General features: G+C 36.6%; 1 protein-coding gene across 5 annotated transcripts in view; it reads left to right on the top strand.

Moving 5' to 3' along the window:
- RBPJ (recombination signal binding protein for immunoglobulin kappa J region) overlaps window positions 1-18998 on the top strand; it is a 217688-nt gene that overhangs the window by 138461 nt on the left and 60229 nt on the right. For 2 of the 5 annotated variants that reach the window (XM_059164212.1, XM_059164202.1), the window contains exon 2: window positions 8233-8415. The exons of the other annotated variants lie outside the window; for them this stretch is intronic. In XM_059164212.1, coding sequence (XP_059020195.1) covers window positions 8399-8415 — 17 coding nt within the window. In that variant the 5' untranslated portion in view covers window positions 8233-8398. The remainder of the gene's footprint in view (window positions 1-8232; window positions 8416-18998) is intronic. 5 annotated transcript variants of the gene reach the window in all.

Genomic DNA, 18998 nt, shown 5'->3' with positions numbered 1-18998 from the left:
CGGGTCGTGATCCCGGGGTCCTGGGAACGAGCCCTGCATCGGGCTCTCTGCTCAGCGAGGAGCCTGCTTCCTCCTCTCTCTCTGCCTGCCTCTCTGCCTGCTTGTGATCTCTCTCTGTCAAATAAATAAATAAAATCTAAAAAAAAAAAAATGCCCATAGTTTTCATCACATGTAACATGTCCACTGCTTTCACTCTGGTGTAAGGCTCTGTCCTCTCTACCTCCATAGTCACAGTGGCTGCCTAATTGATCTCTGCTGCTGCTTCCCTTCTGCCTTACCATCTTTCTCTGCTTACCAGCTAGACTCCCGCTAAGCTTTCTTGGCTCAGATGTTGGTCTTGCTCAAGTCAAAATTTAGAATAAAAAGCTAAAGGCCTTCATGCTCAGTGGTGTCCCCAAGAACATGTGCATGCACCTCCCCTCCCTGTAACATTTCATTTAGTATCCTACGGTTTCTGTGTTCTAGCCACGCTGGTCTCCTGCTTCAGGATCCTTGGACCTGCTGTTTATTTCCTTTGCATGGAATCTTCCTTTCATCCCTTCCTTCATATCGTGGCTCAAATATTATCTCAGCAAGGGCATTTTAAAAATTGCACCCCATCTCCTGTCTTCCATGCCCTTTTTTCTTCTCCATTTCTGTTCATAGCTTTTACCACCATATGAAATTTTTAATTACTGTGTTAACTCTGCCAAAGATTTTGGTCTCTTCGGTGTACTGAAATGTCCTTAGTGCTTACAAAAGGTCTTCCACATTGTAGTTGTTCAGATATTTGTTAAGCTAATGAATTTGTCTGGAGGGGGGAGAATGCTTGAAGGCATGAGTTAGAGCCACAGACTGGATCATCACCCATATAATTGGAATAAACATTAAGTGTGAAATTTTTTTTTAAACAAATCATAAGTACTTCTTGAACATTTTAATTGAAACATTCCTAGGAAAGTGTTTTATTTTGATTCTAGAATTGTGGCATTAGCAGACATTGTAACTGATTACCAAATTGTGCTTCCAAAGTTAGTAAATGTTTATGCATCCTCGGGTGGACAGTATTTTTTATTATTTCACATGTAAGCTTTGTTACTGCAGTTTTGTGCTTGTATTAGCCACAGAGAGATTGTGACTGGTGAGAAGTTACATGCTCTCTAAGTTTCTAACCTGTGATTCCTGACTCCCAAGTCCAGAATTTGATCAGCACGTTCTTATATCACTCATGATGACAAACTCTTTTAAGTCACCAAAATTTACAGTTTATTTTAAACAAAAAGAGACCTAAGCAACTAAGCTGGAGGAGTAATAATAGAAACTCTCCTAAAAAGTACAAAGAAAGTAGAGGTAAACTTCATTCAGTCTCTTTAGCAGTTTTTAGTTATGGACTGTAAAGACGCTTCTATTAATTTGCTTGTTTGGCATAAATGTGTAGTAGTGTTTATGAGCTGATTGATTTCACCACTACTACCTTTCCTTCCCTGACATCCTTTACTCAGTACTCTTTTTTTTTTTTTTTTTTTTAAATTTAAGGTCAGTTAATTAACATATAATGTATTGGTTTCAGAGGCAGGGGTCAGTGATTCATCAGTCTTAATATCACACCCAGTGCTCATTACATCACGTGCCCTCCTTAATGTCCATCACCCAGTTACCCCTCCTTCCGTCCCCACCCCTCCAGCAACCCTCAGTTTGTTTCCTATGATTGAGTCTCTTACTGTTTGTCTCCCTCTCTGCTTTCATCTTGTTTTATTTTTTCCTCTCTTCCCCTATGATCCTTGGTTTTGTTTCTTAAATTCCACATACCAGTGAGATGATATGGTAATTGTCTTTCATTGATAGAGGGCACCCTCTAGTTCCGTGTGGGAGCAAATGGCAAGATCTTTCTTTCTTTCTCTTTTTCTTTTGATGGCTGAGTAGTATTACTCAGCACTTTTGAACTAATGGTTTTTCATGTCCCCCTCCACTTTCCTCGCCTTCCTACCTTTGGTCTCATGGACAGGTAATAACTTGCTAACAACCAATCTGTTTTAAAAAGAGTAGTTGTATGTGTGTGTATGCATGTGTGTGTGTATTTATGTTTTAATAATACCTGTGTATACTGTGTCATCTAGAATTCTCCAAAAATATGGAGGCATATTGTGGCTGAACCTTAGGATATACATTTTCAGAAGAGTTTTCCCAGTTGGGGGTTCCTCAAAAGTAAAATTAGCTGAATAGTCCATCTTTCATAATTGCTAGATCACAAGTGTCTAGTTATTGAGCCATGTTGATCCTGAGTTTAGCTTTAGTTATAGGTTCTGATGTCCCCTTGTCCCTAATTGGAAAAGGAATCATGTTCTTACTATCAGGATGGAAATCAGAATAGTCCATTATTCTTAGGAAGATTCTTTGAAAATTACTCAAAATCATTAGGTTTAGCTTTAGCATTTATAATCATTTTTAGCATTGCCAAAACCTAGAGTTGAAGTCCCTGGAATACGTGATTTTCATACTTTTGACAGTAGTCGTGGTTAATTTTCTGTTGTTATGTAACAAGACTGTTTCCAAGTATTCGGTTGACAAAACTTGTTTAAAATTCAAGCGTCCATAGAACACATTGTGTAAATTATGTTACCTAACTTAAAAGACTATATTTCATCAATTCAGTATGCGGAGTTTTTAAACATTTTTTAATAGATAATATATGAGAATTTATGTAAAAATACAAACTTGGCTCACATATCTTACATTGTAAGGTTCTGAAGATATTTAAAAATTTTTTCACTTCTAGTCTCACCTATTTCATTTTTTTTCTTTCCTTTATTCTTGTATTATGTGATGTTAAAGTCTATTTCATGTACTTCTCCTGCAGTTTAGTGGTGTGGGGGGGGGCGGTGGTGAGGAGAAATATTATGTGCAGAGGTACAGAGACCTGAAACACTATGGTGTGTTCTGAGAACTGTGTTAAGTTCCAGTGTAGACTAGAACATATGTTGTCTTTGTATGGGTAGGAGGAGACCAGAAGCTGGATCAGGAAAAGACCCTGTGGGAATGTTATTCTCCACTTAAATACCAAAACCAGTAACCTGTGTTCTTTCATACCTTTCTTAATTTAGTGTTCTTCTCTTGCCCAAATTTAATTTTCTCAAGAGTAAGTCTGCCTAGGTATGTGTCAAAGCTGGCGCATTTCTGTATCAGCTTTTAATCTCTTAAATTTTTTCTGTTAAAATTTCTGGTGGCTTAAGAGTAGAATTTAGGAAGAATAAAACAAAAATCTGTGACAAAGATTTTTTTGGAATGTTTTCTGACCTTAGATTCTTGGTTTAATGGGTAAATATTCTTGCCCCGTGTTTAGAAACATGAAGTTGAAGGACAAAAATAAAGGAGAACTTAGGAGTCCATGGCTTAGAAAGTGACCTGCTAGTTGTCATGAAATCAATTTAGTGGGTTACAGCTAGCATTTAAATAAATTTATGACAGAATAAGATACAGTATATCTATTGGAGTGTGTATCAGATTGTTACGGAAAAATCTACTTTTGGTTATGGTAAGCAAAGTTTGAAAAACCATTTAATATTTGTATATGCTTCTAGCATTTCTGTCTATATTTTAAAGACAGTATCCGTTCATTTACTTGGGTATTTGGGAACGCACTGCCTCTCTTTCCCCACCCCATCTCCCATTCACTGGTGTACCACTATGTGCCAGATACTGTTCTAAAGCCTTTACATGTATTAACTCATTGTTGTTTTCCATTACATGAATGTTACTTTTATCCCATTTTTTCAAAAGGAGAAGCTAAGATGCCTAGTGATTATTAACTTGCCTGAAATTGCATAGCTAAGTTGTGAATCTGAGATCAGTTCAAAACCAGGCAGTCTTTTATTCAGAGCCCTTTTTTCTAACCACCAACCTTTAAAATAGTCACCTGTGCAAAGACACCTTTCTCAGTGCACTGTGGTTAAGTGCTGGAGGTATGTCTGAAAATGGTTCCTGATCTCATGGAACTTAGATATTTATAAATATGTTTGCAACATTCTATGTTTGTTAAATAAATAAATATATACAGACATACCTAATGTGGGAAAATAACTATTGTTGAGTAACCATATGTAATTAGCCTATTACTATGTTCCAGATTTCAGTATCATTGACTATAATTTCCATTGTATGGATATGCCATAATCTCACTATTCTTTGGTTGTCAGAAAGAACTTCCTAGTCCTTTCTTAGTAAGTAATGTTGAATGCATTCATTATTGTCATTTCAGATTACTATGTGAGGCTGTTTATAAAAGCAGAAAAATTTCAACTTAGTGGTATCTATTTCTAATTTTCTAAAGTTTATGCTTTAGCAGTAGTGTTGATCTACCTTCAGAAACGTTATATGGTAAATATTCAGTAGTTACAAACAACAAAATTCATTTGACATAAATGGTGTTCTGTGTTAAACCATCTTCCTTCAAAATCTGTTCTCAATATTGTCATTGTAGCATGTATAAACCATTCCTAAATACTTTTTTTCATTCACTCAAATACTTGTGTGCCTGTTAGTTTTAGAGCATATCATGAACTTTCTTTTTTTTTCATTTGTCAGTCATGTATCCAAAATGGGGTGTATAACGTTTTCACGTACTTAGATCATTGGTGCCTAGTGTGTTCCAGGTCTCTGGAAGTTAGATAATGGGCTTAGAACGATAAAGACAGCAGCTACCCTATTGGACATAGCATAGTGAAGGAGTCTGTAACAATTTGCATGGAAATGTATTTGTCTCTTTTATAAGAAATGAAATGTTTTGTAGATAGATGCATAGACTTTAATACACATTAATTTTGAAATTAAAAGGTATGTGGTTGGGCATCAGATTTTCTAATGGGCATTCATTTTATAATTCGTTATTTGGCATATTAATAAAATGAGTTCTGCAGAAGGCTTAGGCTATTACTGATGAAGATTTTTTTAAAAGACCCTTTAGGTTTTTTACTGTAACAGTTTGACTGTTAAATGTAATAATTCCGTAACACTTTGTTTCAGCAATTTTAAAAATGGTTACTTTAAGTCATATAACTTGTTACCAAATAGTGGCATGCAGTGTGGATACATGGTTTCCATGCATGGTTTCCATTCAAATTTGAAGTTGCTTAGGAGTTTCCTGTTCTTAATTTGGGGGATTTCTTTCAGTGCTTTTTGTTTCGCTTTTAGTTTAATAATGTTTTGAAGCACTGAAGGAAGCTGTCCATCTCCTTTGTTGTTGTTGTTGTTCTGTTGTTATGTTTTATTTTGTTTATATTTTTAGTGATAACCTGACTGAATGACCTCACCTCCCTCAGCTAATAAATTTCTCTTCCCTTGAGGCTAATACTGGTAGCAGTTTAAGGGACAGGGCCCAGTTGGAAAAATGTGGCTGTAGGCCTTTTTTTTTTTCTTCTTCTTCTTTTTTTTTTTTGGAGTAGGCTTCACATACAATGTGGGGCTTGAACTCATGACTCTGAGATCAAGAGTCATAGGCTCTATCAGCTGAGCCAGCCAGGCCCCCCAGCAGTGTACCCTCTTAAGGAGGATACCTTTCATGTTCATTTTTGTTTGGTCACCTAAAATTTATATCTGCTGTGATTTTCAAGTAATCTTTAAAAGATCTTCAAGTATATAACTTCATGAAAATGCTGGATGTCATTTGTAGAAATCAAATGGAGTTTCTGGACTTTAGTGATTATATGTGATCCTAATTCTTAGTGGCTTTACTAAATGTGTATGCAGTTTGTTTACAAATTCATTTACAGACATTGACTAGGTTTTGAGATGCTTTATAAAATTAAATTATTGTTATATCGGCTAGGTTGAAAAGCAGACATAACTGTTGGATGTGATTTCTTCTGGAAGATAGATTAGCATAGCAGATTACTTAAATCTCTCTGAGCCTTGATCTCCTCCATGTAAAAGGAGGCAAACACCCTGTCAGTCTTAGGAGTGGTAGATCAGGATGAAATAACATGAAGCGCTAGGCACAGTTCATGGCATAGTGTCGATAAGTGTTAGCCTCAGTACCATCGCTTTCCTCAGCAGTATTCTACAATAATACTGTAGTACAAAAGTGCTGATACTCTGTCCGGAAGATCTAGATTTAAGTTCTAGTTCTTTTACTGCAGTCTTTCTTGGATCAGTCACTTGACCACAGTGTATTCATTTTCTCTTCTATAAAATGAAGTTCTGAAAATTAAATGGTGTAATGAGCGAGTGCTCCAGATCTAGTCTTTTTTCTTTGTTATCTAGCATATTTATTATAACTTGCTTTATTTCCCAATAGTTGACATTAATTTTTATGTGCAAGGGAGAAGAGCTGTAATTGAGAACATTAACCTGATAGTTGTGTGGAGGACACATTTATTTGGAGGAGCAGAATGTAGGAAGAAATGACAGTGCCGGGACGCCTGGGTGGCTCAGTGGGTTAAGCGGCTGCCTTCGGCTCAGGTCATGATCCCAGCGTCCTGGGATCGAGTCCCACATCGGGCTCCTTGCTCCGCAGGGAGCCTGCTTCTCCCTCTGACTCTGCCTTCCACTCTGTCTGCCTGTGCTCGCTCTCACTCTCTCTCTCTCTTACAAATAAATAAATAAAATCTTTAAAAAAAAAAAAAAAAAGAAATGACAGTGCCCTTCCAGGTAGTTGTTAATGCATACAGACCCTGTGAAAGGCTTCAAGCTGAAGTGGGAAAGGTCCGGGGATAACAATCAGCTTAAAAAGATGGCTGTGTCTATAATGATTTCACTGGCCCAGGTCTCTTGATTCTGTTCTTCATTAGTTTCTTCCTGCCTGTTCTGGTAGAGTTCTTTCCTATATGCGATCCTGCCACTATTACTAGGTTTCTGAAGAGTGACTTACATTTTGTAATCTGCTTTCCCCACAACCTGCAGTAAATCTAAATCTCAGAAATACGTAATTTTCTGACATCGGACTATGAAAGGTTTTCATCAGTTGAGTCTACTTTTTCAAGCAGGAAATGGTTCTACTTTCTCCTTACAACATACCTTTTAGCTCTAGCTGGGAGATTGGTCATTTTCCATTTCTTGTCTGGTAACGTGACACAGGCTGTTCCACAGGCCCAGAGTATAACAGACCTCTACCAGTAACTCCCCGCCCCCCTTTGGAAGCCCTTCTTATGGCTTGCTTTTATTAAAAATTTCCTCATCGGTCATCCCTAAGGTAATTTTAATTGCTTTATGACAAATTTGTATGGTAATTGGTAGCAATACAGTATTGGTAATTTAGTTTTACTTTGTGTAGCTTCAGTTATTTTTTCTGGTAACTATTACAGAGTGCCAAGCTTGAGGCAAGAGGAGAGTGAATTCTTAGATTTAAAATGGGACATACAAACTTTTATCCTATCATTTTAATAACCAAATGTTTTAAATGTTCTTATATAACAAAGGTGGGTTGGAGTGAGGAGGAAAGGGGGACAGACAACCTGCCAAGGCAGTCACAGAACCGCAGTACAACTTGATTGTTAGCCATCTATTGTCCATTGATACGTGCATACTCTTAATAAAAGTAAGCTTAGGACGAGCATACTTTTAATAAAAGTAAGCTTAGGGGTGCCTGGGTGGCTCAGTGGGTTAAAGCCTCTGCCTTTGGCTCAGATCATGTTCCCAGGGTCCTGGGATCGAGCCCCACGTCGGGCTCTCTGCTCAGTGGGGGATCCTGCTTCCTCCTCTCTCTCTCTGCCTGACTCAATGCCTACTTGTGATCTCTCTCTCTCTGTCAAATAAATAAATAAATTTTTAAAAAAAAAAAAAAAAGCTTTAAAAACCGGAGCTCCATGGAATTTCAGTTTAATGACTTCAGTGGAATTAAAATGATTCCATAATATTAACATCAGGTTGGGCAGGACCCTCTGCTATTTTATTAATGAGTTCCCTTTTGTGCAAGGGTGTGGGTGATTTCCAGTTCTCATCCAACACAGAATACGTTAGGGACCTACCAAGTGTTCAGACCTGTCTTTTAGGTTATTTTCATTTCTTCAGAAGAACTGAAGAATCTGTTGGGGCAAGAGATTTGTGGGGGTTGATGAATCTCCATAAAGCAAAGGCTGTCACTCCGACCACTCTGAAGCACATACTCCTCGTTCATCTGAGGGTTCACATTAAAAATGACAGGGTGACAGAGTAGCAGCAGCAGCCTCTTTGATTTTCTTAGTCATGGCAGCAGTTAACAGTGCATTAGTGGCTTAACACACCAACACTTAAGTCCTTATTTTTTTGTTTTTGTTTTTAAGTCATTGAAATTATGAGACTATCATTCACATGGAAGCATTGTAGTTCTTCGGAACCATTATGATCTCAAAAGGAAAGGAGAATGATACAGATACACTGGCTGAGGTGTTTTGAGGTGCATCGAAGTGTTCCAAGCTGTGACTTACCTTAACATGTTCTTGAAGTACCATGGCGTGGATTAAAAGGTATGCTTTAGAAATCTCCCAGTGACCCCAGGGTCATGGATAGAATGAACGCTCATGATTCTGTATTTAGTTATCACATATTTTAAGAGATTTTAATATTTAGATTATAGATGTGGTTATAGATTTATGGTAAATAGTACTTTTTATTTTGTTTTAAAAAAACCCATATATCACAAGCTTGATGCGTGATTTCTCCTTCCCTTCCTTCCCTCTTTGAGATACAGTTATAGAAGACACTGGGGTAAATATTTTCCCTAGATTTTAATAGTAATGGGCTGTAATTTCTTTCACCAAATAGTTTAGGTATTATTCATGTATTGGTCTGTAATTAGCTTTGTGGTTTACATCATAGACTAGTTTCTTTGCAGTGCTGTCATTTCATGGCCTGAATAGGAAATAGATGAATGTTTTAGTTGGAGCCTTAATTCGACCAAATAAAATAATTCTTACGTGGACCATTTATAGTTTGTGCTTTTTGTCTTTTCCAAAGAATTTTGCCTGAGAAAAAAATGCATGGCTCCCTGTTAACAGTGATTGTTGTTGCTTCACTAATTGTATGTGTGCAATTAATTATTTATGTGTTTGTGATATGTAGTCCCCCTGTTATTTGTGGTTGCTAATAGTGGTAATTCTAGGTTTCATATTACCCACTTAGCTGTCAAAAATTGTTAAGGTATTTATGTTCATACATTTTATTTGACTGATGTAGTCAAAACCAGTTTTTAATTATTTGAAATCTTGGAAACCTGCTAATTTTGTACTGTGTGCTTGCTACTGAATGTTTTCTTACGGATGGTGGAAGTGAATGAACCCAGGAAGAATGCAGAATTTATTAATGTTACATTAAGTTCAGAATTTTTTATCTTTAGGATAGTAAAGAAAAGTTTGTTGGGAAGGTAATGGTTTAAGTCATGGATAGATAAATTTAACAGACATACACTAGTGCAGTCTGTAATTTTTATCACTTACGCTGTCTTATGTTAAGATCCTTTTGATATGTCAGCAGTTAAATTCTAAATGAAATTTAGTTATTAAACCTAAGACAAAACTGCTTTATGTTAAATTCCAGTCTATAATGACAGTGATCTAATCAAGTTTCTAGGTAAAGTAGGCAGCTTATAAACCAAGGTAGTCATTCACTTCAACCAGGTATTTTATGTCTGATGGCACACAGTAGTGTCTGCTCTCCAAAAAAGATCTTTTCTGACATAATGGGTTAGAGATGATATTTGATACATTGTTTATAAAATGTAATTCTCTATAATATTTGCTACTTCTACTTAAAATACCTTTTTTGGGGTAGCATTTGAGCATCTGTTTTAACTCCACACAGGATTCTTGATCCACAGCTAGGGTTGAGAACTCCTAGGAAGGGTTTATAGCTTAGTGGTTAAGAGCTTAGACTTGGGGGCCAACTGACCTGTGTTTCCGATCTAACACTTAACTTTATTATTTTAACAGGGTATAAAAATGATCTAAAAACGTTTAAATTTGTATATTAAAAATATAGCATAAACATATACATATATGATTTATGTTAATGCATTTTATATGTGTGTATATAAAATATGTATGTATCTCGATATAAATGTCTGCCTGTATCAATAAATTATACACACAGGAAGCTAGTGTTAGACTAACAGTGGTGATGACTATTACATATCAGATCAGGAACTTGTTTATTTGGTGGAGGGGAGTAGGAGGGTGCTATTAAATATTTTTCTTCTCTTTAGTCTTACACATTCTCATATGATCTTCCTAGAGCTAAATAAACAATCACTATTTGATGTTTTCATTTCTTTGGGCTTTTTCTCATCAGTGAAAGATGGCCAATAGAGACCTAGAATTTATCTATTGTCCTCTTAGCCTGCTGGGTTGATTTGTGTGTCTCTAAAGCTATGTTTTTCAAGTTGCAGGTTTCAGCCCACTCATAAGTGGGCAAAGAAATCAATTCAGTGGGTTATGACCAGCGTTAGGAATACATACTAGAATAGAAAATAAAATATCAGCACATACTCAGTGTAGAAAAGAGTATTTAAAAAAATACTTTCAAGTTTTTAAAATGCAGAAATAAACAAAATATATAACCATTTATGTGATTGGGTTGTTTTAGTAGTTGCCTACCATAGTCACAGATGTCCATCACAGGTACTGTTAGTTCTGTCTTGTTATGCCTTGCTAAGAAGTGACCAGGATAGGTTCCAGTTTGTGGCTGGTATTGGTACGCCATGCTCTTTATCACTTTCAAGGATAGCCCTTCAATCCCCTTGCTTTGAAGTGAAGGTTATTACTGGACAGTATCTAAGGAGTAGATGAGAATAGGAGAACATAATAATAGCTTTTGGGTGGCATTAATCAAGTCTGTTTTATCAAATAGAGTGATGTACTATACTGCATCATCTATATTATATGCATGTACTATATGTGATGTACTATACTGCATCATGAACACACAAAACAGTGATGTATACATACATTCTGGTGCTTATCATCTATAGATCTGTGTCTTCAGACTTCCAGTAGCAGCCCATTCTGGAGTCAGTGTAATAAGTTGTTGCCTTTCTCCCCTAATTAAGTGAAGCGGAAAAGAACAGAATAGCAGATGTCATGATTATATCCCCACAATATGGTTTTGTAAAACTTTATTTCCAGGAGCATGTGTATGTACTGAACTGCAGAGACCCAAGTTCTGGTAATGATGAGCTGAGAAACTAGATGAAAATCAGTCGTAAATCGAGGTTGCCAAACTGACCTCAGTCAGAAAAGACTAAAGATATCTAAAGCAGGATTATCAGCTCAGTAGTCTTACCTCTGATGGTAAGCTGTATTTAATTAGATGTGAGACCTTGTTTTTGTTTTTTGTTGTATTGTTGGTGCCCCAGCTTGCCCTGATAAATATTTATAAAAGCTCATAGGTAAGAAATTTTAGAATATTTCCTAGTTGAGGAGGAATTTACTCTTACTTTACATTGATGAAAATGACCCATTCAATTAAAAAAATGCCAAACCTGATAATATATACTAAAACCCACCCAATTCATTTTCCTAGTCCTTGTATGTTAAGGCTTTTTCATGTAATAGGTGTTTCTTTAATCAGAAGGTAGGTAAAAAGTTTAATGTTACAAAAAGATTAAGCATAAATCAGATATATGACAATATTTTGAGTAGTTTAATGTTAGACCTTTTATATATTTGTTTATTTATGATTAGTGCATTTGCCTTCTGCAGTGTCTTCATAACAGGCAGATTATCTGTTTTACAGATTTGTTGAAGATAATCACAGAGTTCCTGGTGAATATTTTAAAATAAATAAAGCTTCAAAGTAGGACAATATCAGCATATGTATGTTTTAGGATTGTGTCTAAAATACAGTTTTGTCCTCCTTAGAAAACAATAAGAGAATGAAGATTTCTGGTAAATCGTTTCATAGCAATGGAATTTGTATATTAGTTTTCTACACTTGGGAGTTGAAAAATGGAAGAAATCTTTGCCAGAATAGGAGGCCAAAAGATGATAAGCACAATTCATCTTTCTCTGCAAGTTCTTGGAATTTGAGTCAAGCATACATAGTTCCTGCTCTGAATTGGGTATGATGTACTAAACATAGAAATCATGTTTTGAAATTACAGAAGATAAAGTAATAACCACCCCCCTAACCAGTGGATTAAATATCCCGATGATGGTTGCTTATCTTTGCACAGTATGTAAAGGCATATGTTGCTGGTGGTGAAGGGAGAAAACAAGAGCCTATGTATTCTATTACTTTGTTTTCCCCAAACCTCTCTCCCGCCCACCAACCTGACGTTGCCTTCTCCCAGAGTCTCCCAATTCTTCTTCTGCTTATCAACAGCATTGCTTGGCTTTTCAACATTATTTTAGCTCTGTTCCTACGACCTCACCACTTGTTACCTCATGCTGCTTGTCCTGTTGAGAGTACAAGGTATCATGTTGTTACTTTGTAGCATTTGTTCTTCAGAACTGTGTCCCTCTAGCTTAGTTATCATCATGTGTGAGAATGAGAGCAACTTTTGTTGTTGTTGTTGTTGTTTTTTGGTAGACTTTTCTTCCTAAAGTGTAGTTTAGAAAGAAACTAAACTACGTTCTAGTTTAGTTGGCCTAGAATGGAGATCAGTGGCCACAGATGGCACTCCAACCACACACCTAGGAGTAGAAGAAAGAACATATCACAAATTACTATGTTAATTATTACAAATGCTTCCAGTATACTTTTGGTTACTAAAAACAAGTTAAAAACCCTCTGGGAATGAAGATGAGCTGCTGGAGAGATTTTAAAAAGATGTTTTTGATTCTGAAAACAACAAAGTTTTAAAAATCTTTTGTATAAATGTAGCATTATTAGCATTGGGCACTTTCTCAAGCTAATTTATATCCCATTATTTTGAAAAAAAAAAGCTATTTTGCATTTGTCTGGGATCTGGGATATCTTATTAAAATAATACTTTAGAATCCCATCTCAAGCATGAACCTAATTGAAGAGTGGAATATGCTATACCAGTAATTGTTATGAAAATTAAGGAATATCCTCCTTTTCAAAAATAAAATGAGGTCAGTTTATTTTGTAATTTTAAAAAAAATTTATTTATTTAATTTAGGTTTTGGGGAGGAGAGTATATGTAGGAGCCGGGGGAGAAGGAGAAGGAGATAATCTTTTTTTTTTTAAACAACAGTCAGTGTTTATTAATTCACATGGTTTCTGTGTGTTCAGAATTTGGGGGCAGTTTAGTTGGGTGGGCTTTTAAAAAATTATTATTAACATATAATGTATTATTTGCCCCAGGGGTACAGGTCTATGAATCACCAGGCTTACACATTTCACAGCACTTAGCGTAGCACATACCCTCCCCAGTGTCCATAACCCAGCCACCCTATTCCTAGCTCTCCACCCCCCAGCAACCCTCAGTTTGTTTTGTGAGATTAAGAGTCTCTTATGGTTTCTCTCCCTCCTGATCCCATCTTTTTTCATTTTTTCCTTCCCTACCCCCCACAGCACCCCCCACCCTGCCTCTCAGATTCCTCATATCAGAGAAATCATATAATTGTCTTTCTCTAGTTGACTTACTTCGCTCAGCATAATACCCTCTAGTTCCATCCATGTTGTTGCAAATGGCAAGATTTCGTTTCTGTTGATGGCTGCATAGTATTTCATTGTGTATATATACCACATCAAGAATCTTAAGCAGACTCTGCACTGAGCACGGAGCCTGACATGTGGCTTGATCTTGCCACCCCAGGACCATGACCTGAGCTGAAATAAAGAGTCAGAGGCTTAACAGACTGAGCTACCCAGGCGTTCCTGTCTTATAGTATTGAACTGGTAGGTGATTATGAGGAGAATATTCTGTAGGTGAGCTGGAAAGTGTGCACACATGCCAAAACTGTTGCTTAAATGAGGAGTAGTTGCACTGATCTGTGATGTAACCAAGTTCTAACAGTTCAGAGTGAGTGAACTGCAGATATACTAGTGGCAGCTTTCACTGCCCCCATAAGTCTTCAGGCATTGCTTTAGCAACTATCATGTCAGCATATAGTCTTTAAAAATAATGACTGGAAATGTACTACTTCGGAAAATAGTGATCAGAAAGGACAACTGCGCTCCACCACCCCCCACCCCCCATTCCTTGATTATTTATTATGAGGAATCCTGGGGAGGAACTCTTGGGGTGGTTGGATAGGACAAAGCATTTTCAAAGCACTTAATTTTGGTTGAGTGCTTTTGTGTTTCATTACAACAGTGGGTGGACAGAGGTGATTAAAAATGTACCCCTGGGGATAAAAATATATGTTTATAAAAAATAAAAAATTATATAAAAAAATGTGCTAGAAGTGCTGATGGTAGCAGCTAAGCAGCTAGATTAATCAATATGCATGAAATTTAGCTTTATTGAAACTCCGTTTTGATTGAAATTCTTGTGGAAAAAGTAATCTGTGAGTGAGCACTTGTGACCTGGGGTAGGGATGGGGAAGATACAGTTACTGTGTTATCAAACTGGAGTGACTTGGAACAGGTAAAACCCAGTGAAGGCACTTTTGAAGTAAAAGCTGTTGCTCCAGATGCTGGGAACGAGTTTTCAATCGTACCCTCCCTACCTCTGCATTTATATACTTTGTTTTGTTGTCTACCATATCCTCTGCCGCAAGACACTGACTGGTCATAGCAGGTACTTAGTAAATATTTGTCAAATGAATGAACTTTTGGTAATGCAGGTTGTTACGATATGTGTCTGCCCTGCCATGGCAGTTTACCAATGGAAAGAATGAGTGGATGTATCAGGAATTAATCACATTTTGAAAAGATTATAACTTCTACAGTTTTGTCATCAGTGAACTTTTTTGTGAGTTAAATTGTCTATTAAAGACCAAGGAAATCTTTGGGACCCTGAGTGTCTCAGTCAGTTAAATGTCCGATTTTTTTTATCTCAGAGCAGGTCTTAATCTCAGGGTCGTGAGTTTGCGCCCCATGTTGGGCTCCACACTTCAATGTGGAGCTTACTTTAAAAAAAAAAAAAAGGGCGAGAAAGTCTTGAGTGGATAATAGCTAACATTTAATGAGTATTGGACTTACAAAATGCCACCTGCGCCTCTCCAGGTTGTTAAAATTAACATTTATATTTTATATATGTGGAGACTGAAACTCTAGAAAAACTGTGAAAGAGCTAGAGTTGTTTTTTTGTTGGAAAGACCTGGACTTCAGGGGAAAAGCTGGAAATAGTTTATACAATAATTCAACAGATTTTACTCACAATGGTAGATCTCCAAGTGTGAGATTTTTTTTTTATAGGGAAAGAATGATTGTGATCTTTGCTTGTATCCCACAGAAGAAAAGCTCTGTATTTGAACTAAAACATTTCCATATTTGGGATTGACCAGATTTAGTTTGTTAGGAGGTGGACAGTTGCCCTTTTATGGCCACTAGGCACTCCATCGCTTTTATTTCTCTTTAACTTGGTGGCTCTGGCACTTCCTCAAGCAACCCTTTTCTTTTTTACTGCTGTCTTGCATTCCAGTGTTCTTTCTCCTTTCTTCCCTTCTACCCTACAAGCTCCTCCCTCCCTCATTTACATGCAGCCTGAAAAAACAAGAACATTTGTTCTCCATTCCTCTTACTTAAAATAATATGTGAACAGTGCTTTCGAATCTGAAAACTGGGCAGATCAAGTAAGAAATGAGGATGTTATGAAAATAATATAAAATACAGGTCCTAGCAAGTTGTCCAAAAGTCAAGAGGGCTGACCCCAGGACAAGTAGTGTTCCTCTTTCAGATTAAAAGATTTGTTAAGTATAATGACCAGACTAGTAGGATTAATTCTTGAATACTAGAACCAAACCAAGGCACTGAGGGATAACCAGGGAAAAAAGTTAAAAATTACCAAAAAAAAAAAAAAAAAATTTAAAATTACCAATTTAAATGACTCCCCTTTAATTTTGGTTCTCATTCTGTCTGAAGTTCAAATTTATACTTAGAATTAAGGCTCTAACTCTAACTTCAGTCTTAAACTTTTTTTCATACCTAGGAACCACCATGATTTTAAAAGCCCAGGGTTTTAAATGTGTTAATTGCATCATTATATTGACATATATAATAGGTGTCATATTAGTGTTTGATTATTGATATTACAGTGCAGAACTGCTTGGGTGAAATTGCTGAAAACCTATACCTGGTATATGTAAGTTTTCCTTTCAGTTAGTTTTAGACTCATCAAAACTACATGAAGGAACATGGACTTCTGAGGACTTCTTTTCAGGTGTATTGTTTTATTGTTTGTAGCTCCATTTAGGTCTTTTTTTTTTTTTCTTCAGAGATTGTATTTGCCAGAGAGAGAGAGAAGACAGCGAGAGAGAGAACACAAGCACGGGGAAGTGGGAGAGGGAGAAGCAGGCTTCCCTCTGAGGGGGGAGCCCAATGTGGGTCCTGATCCCAGACCCTATGATCATGACCTGAGCCGAAGGCAGATGCTTAACGACTGGGCCACCCAGGTGTCCCTCCATTTAGACCTTGATGTCACTTATAGAATCTGTCAGAAACATGGATTATCACTTTTTTGAAGTTGTGTATTGCTACTGTTGAGCAAGTAGTAACAGTAATGTTTATCAGGACACTTTCCATGGGAAAAGTAGTTTAATGAAGGTAAGAAAATTGTCATCATCATAGGTTTTTGACTTGGGTAAAATAGTTCCTTTATCTCTGCATTGTAAAACTTGTAAATTTAATATCAGTTTATTTGGGAGACTGTAATTTTTTTCTCCAGTGTAGAAAATAATTTATTTTAGATTGATTTGTTCATAATTATTATTTAATTCAAAGTAGTCTAAACATTAGAGTTTAAGACCTACTATTCCATAATTTTTTTTCTGTTGCCTTTTTTCTCTTTTTTTAATAAATGACTTGCTATTTCGGTTTATTGGTTTAGTGAACACACACTGTCTCTAGGCTTATATTTGAAAACTTCATGTTAATACTGTACACTCTTGAGTCAACATTAATGAGAATAATACAAGCTTGTAACTTTGGCCATATTTCTCTGATGTGCATTTCTGCTATTTAAAAAAAAAAAAAAAAAAAAAAAAGATTATTCAGCATGAAAGTTAGGGCCTGGAAGAAAAATCTACTGTGCATGTTTAATTTATTGTGGAAACAAGTTGGCATTTTTTTTTTCATTACAGGGATATTTAGTTATAATTCTTTAAAGGTTCTGTATTCCATTAATCCCTAGAGCTATTAACACTTCAGATTTTCCTGGTTTATTTAACCTTATGCCATTGTTTCATATTCTCTCATCCTTGAAATTCAACAGTTTTGGTTTGCTGAGAAATAGTTTACAGGTTAAAAAGTGATTTTCTGAAACATTAAATAAATTTTCATGTGATAGGCGGTTTGTTGAATGGAAAAAGCAAATAAGCATTAATTCTTCAGTGAACTAGGGGGAAAAGAAGTCCTTATTTGGGGAAGGCAAAGAAGATAAACAGTTTAAGGAGTGTGGCTCTCATCTTGACCTTAGTATGGTTGGTATGTAATTAGAAGTTGGGGAAGGTCCTACCTTCTGACTTTCTGAGCTTCAGTTTTCCTTTCTAAGTTTGAAAGAATGCCTGCTTCTCATGTTGTTAATGAGAAGTAAATGAGAGCATATATTTGTTGTATCTACTTTTCTCTTCTGATCTATAAGGCTAGTTTAGGAAGCTGTGGATGTAAGTAGTAACGAGAGCTTCATCTAACCTTACGGAATCAGGAATGGAAATGAAGATAATTTGAAATACAGTTGGTAACATTAGTCAGTGAATTGCTTGTGACAGAAGGCAAGAATGAGAAGAGGTCAGTAATACTCATAACTATAGAGAAGAGAAACTGCATGTCTTTTGGGAGTACACGGATATGGAAGTTGGTGAAAGGAATGTTAAGAATTAAGTTGTTACAGTGGAGTTTGAAGAAAAATGTATCCTCCTATTTTTTCATTAGACAATTGGATGTCAGGCAGTTGACTGGGCAGTCAATTAGTAAATTAGCCCTAACAACAACTTTGCAGTTTGCCTAATTTAAATTCATAGCACAGCAAAATACTGAGTAAATACATAGCACGGAAGACCCAAATGGTGAGAGTTCAGCCTGCATCTATAAAAGGCTTTATCCTTGTTTTCTTCATTGCTACCCCTTAACTCCCAAAGCTTTTGCTCCTTCCTGGATTAGTGCTTCACCACCAGAAGTTACTTGTGACTGATATTTTTAATCACTTCACGGTCATTCTCAATGCAGCACCTTTCTTTTCATCTGCGTTGGGCAGAGAGGCTCCTCATATGATTGTTAAGAGTATCAAGTTGCTTGTAGCACCACCCAGGGTAAAACGGTTTGCTGTCAGATTGCAGGGTTGATAAACCCCTGTACCCCTGTCTTGTGTGTTACTTTCCAGTGCCCCCCCCCCCCCCAATCACACACACCTCCTGAGAAGCTTGAGGGAGCAGATACTAGCTACTTGTCCTGTGTTTTTGGTCCTAGGGGTGCATGAAGGCAGTGCGACAGGGTAATGGCTCAGATATACTTCGGCAGAAAGCCATTCTTTAAGCTTTGAGCTGTGGTTAAGACCATTTCTTCCTAGTAGTTTTGGCGTTACCACAAATGCAGGTTTATTTTAATATGACATGTGATAATAGAAGGCAAAGTTAAAATGTGGAAGAAATATCATTTGGGTATTAACATTCAGGCAGAAAGGCATTTCTTTATTCATGCAATGGTGTTAGAAAAAACATTTTGGAGGGGCACTTGGGTGGCACAGTTGGTTAAGCATCCAACTCTTGGTTTTAGCTCAGGTCATGATCTCAGAGTTGTAGGACAGATCCCTGTGTGGGATTCTTCACTCCACGTGGAGTCTGCTTGGGTTTCTCTGTCCCTCTGTCCTCCCACATGCACATGTGGATGTGCAAATGCTCCTTTTCTTTCTCTCAGATGAATAAATCTTTTAAAAATTTTTGGAAATCTGTTCCCTATTCCGAACATATGAATTTTGATTTTATTATTTTTGTTTATTAAAATTCTCCATTTCAATTAGGTGTCCTATTTTACATATTTTAAGATG

Source organism: Mustela lutreola, chromosome 1 (genome assembly GCF_030435805.1).
Source record: "Mustela lutreola isolate mMusLut2 chromosome 1, mMusLut2.pri, whole genome shotgun sequence".
Lineage (NCBI taxonomy): Eukaryota > Metazoa > Chordata > Mammalia > Carnivora > Mustelidae > Mustela > Mustela lutreola.
The sequence above is the reverse complement of the archived record's forward strand: the minus strand, read 5'-3'. Positions and strand labels throughout refer to the sequence as shown.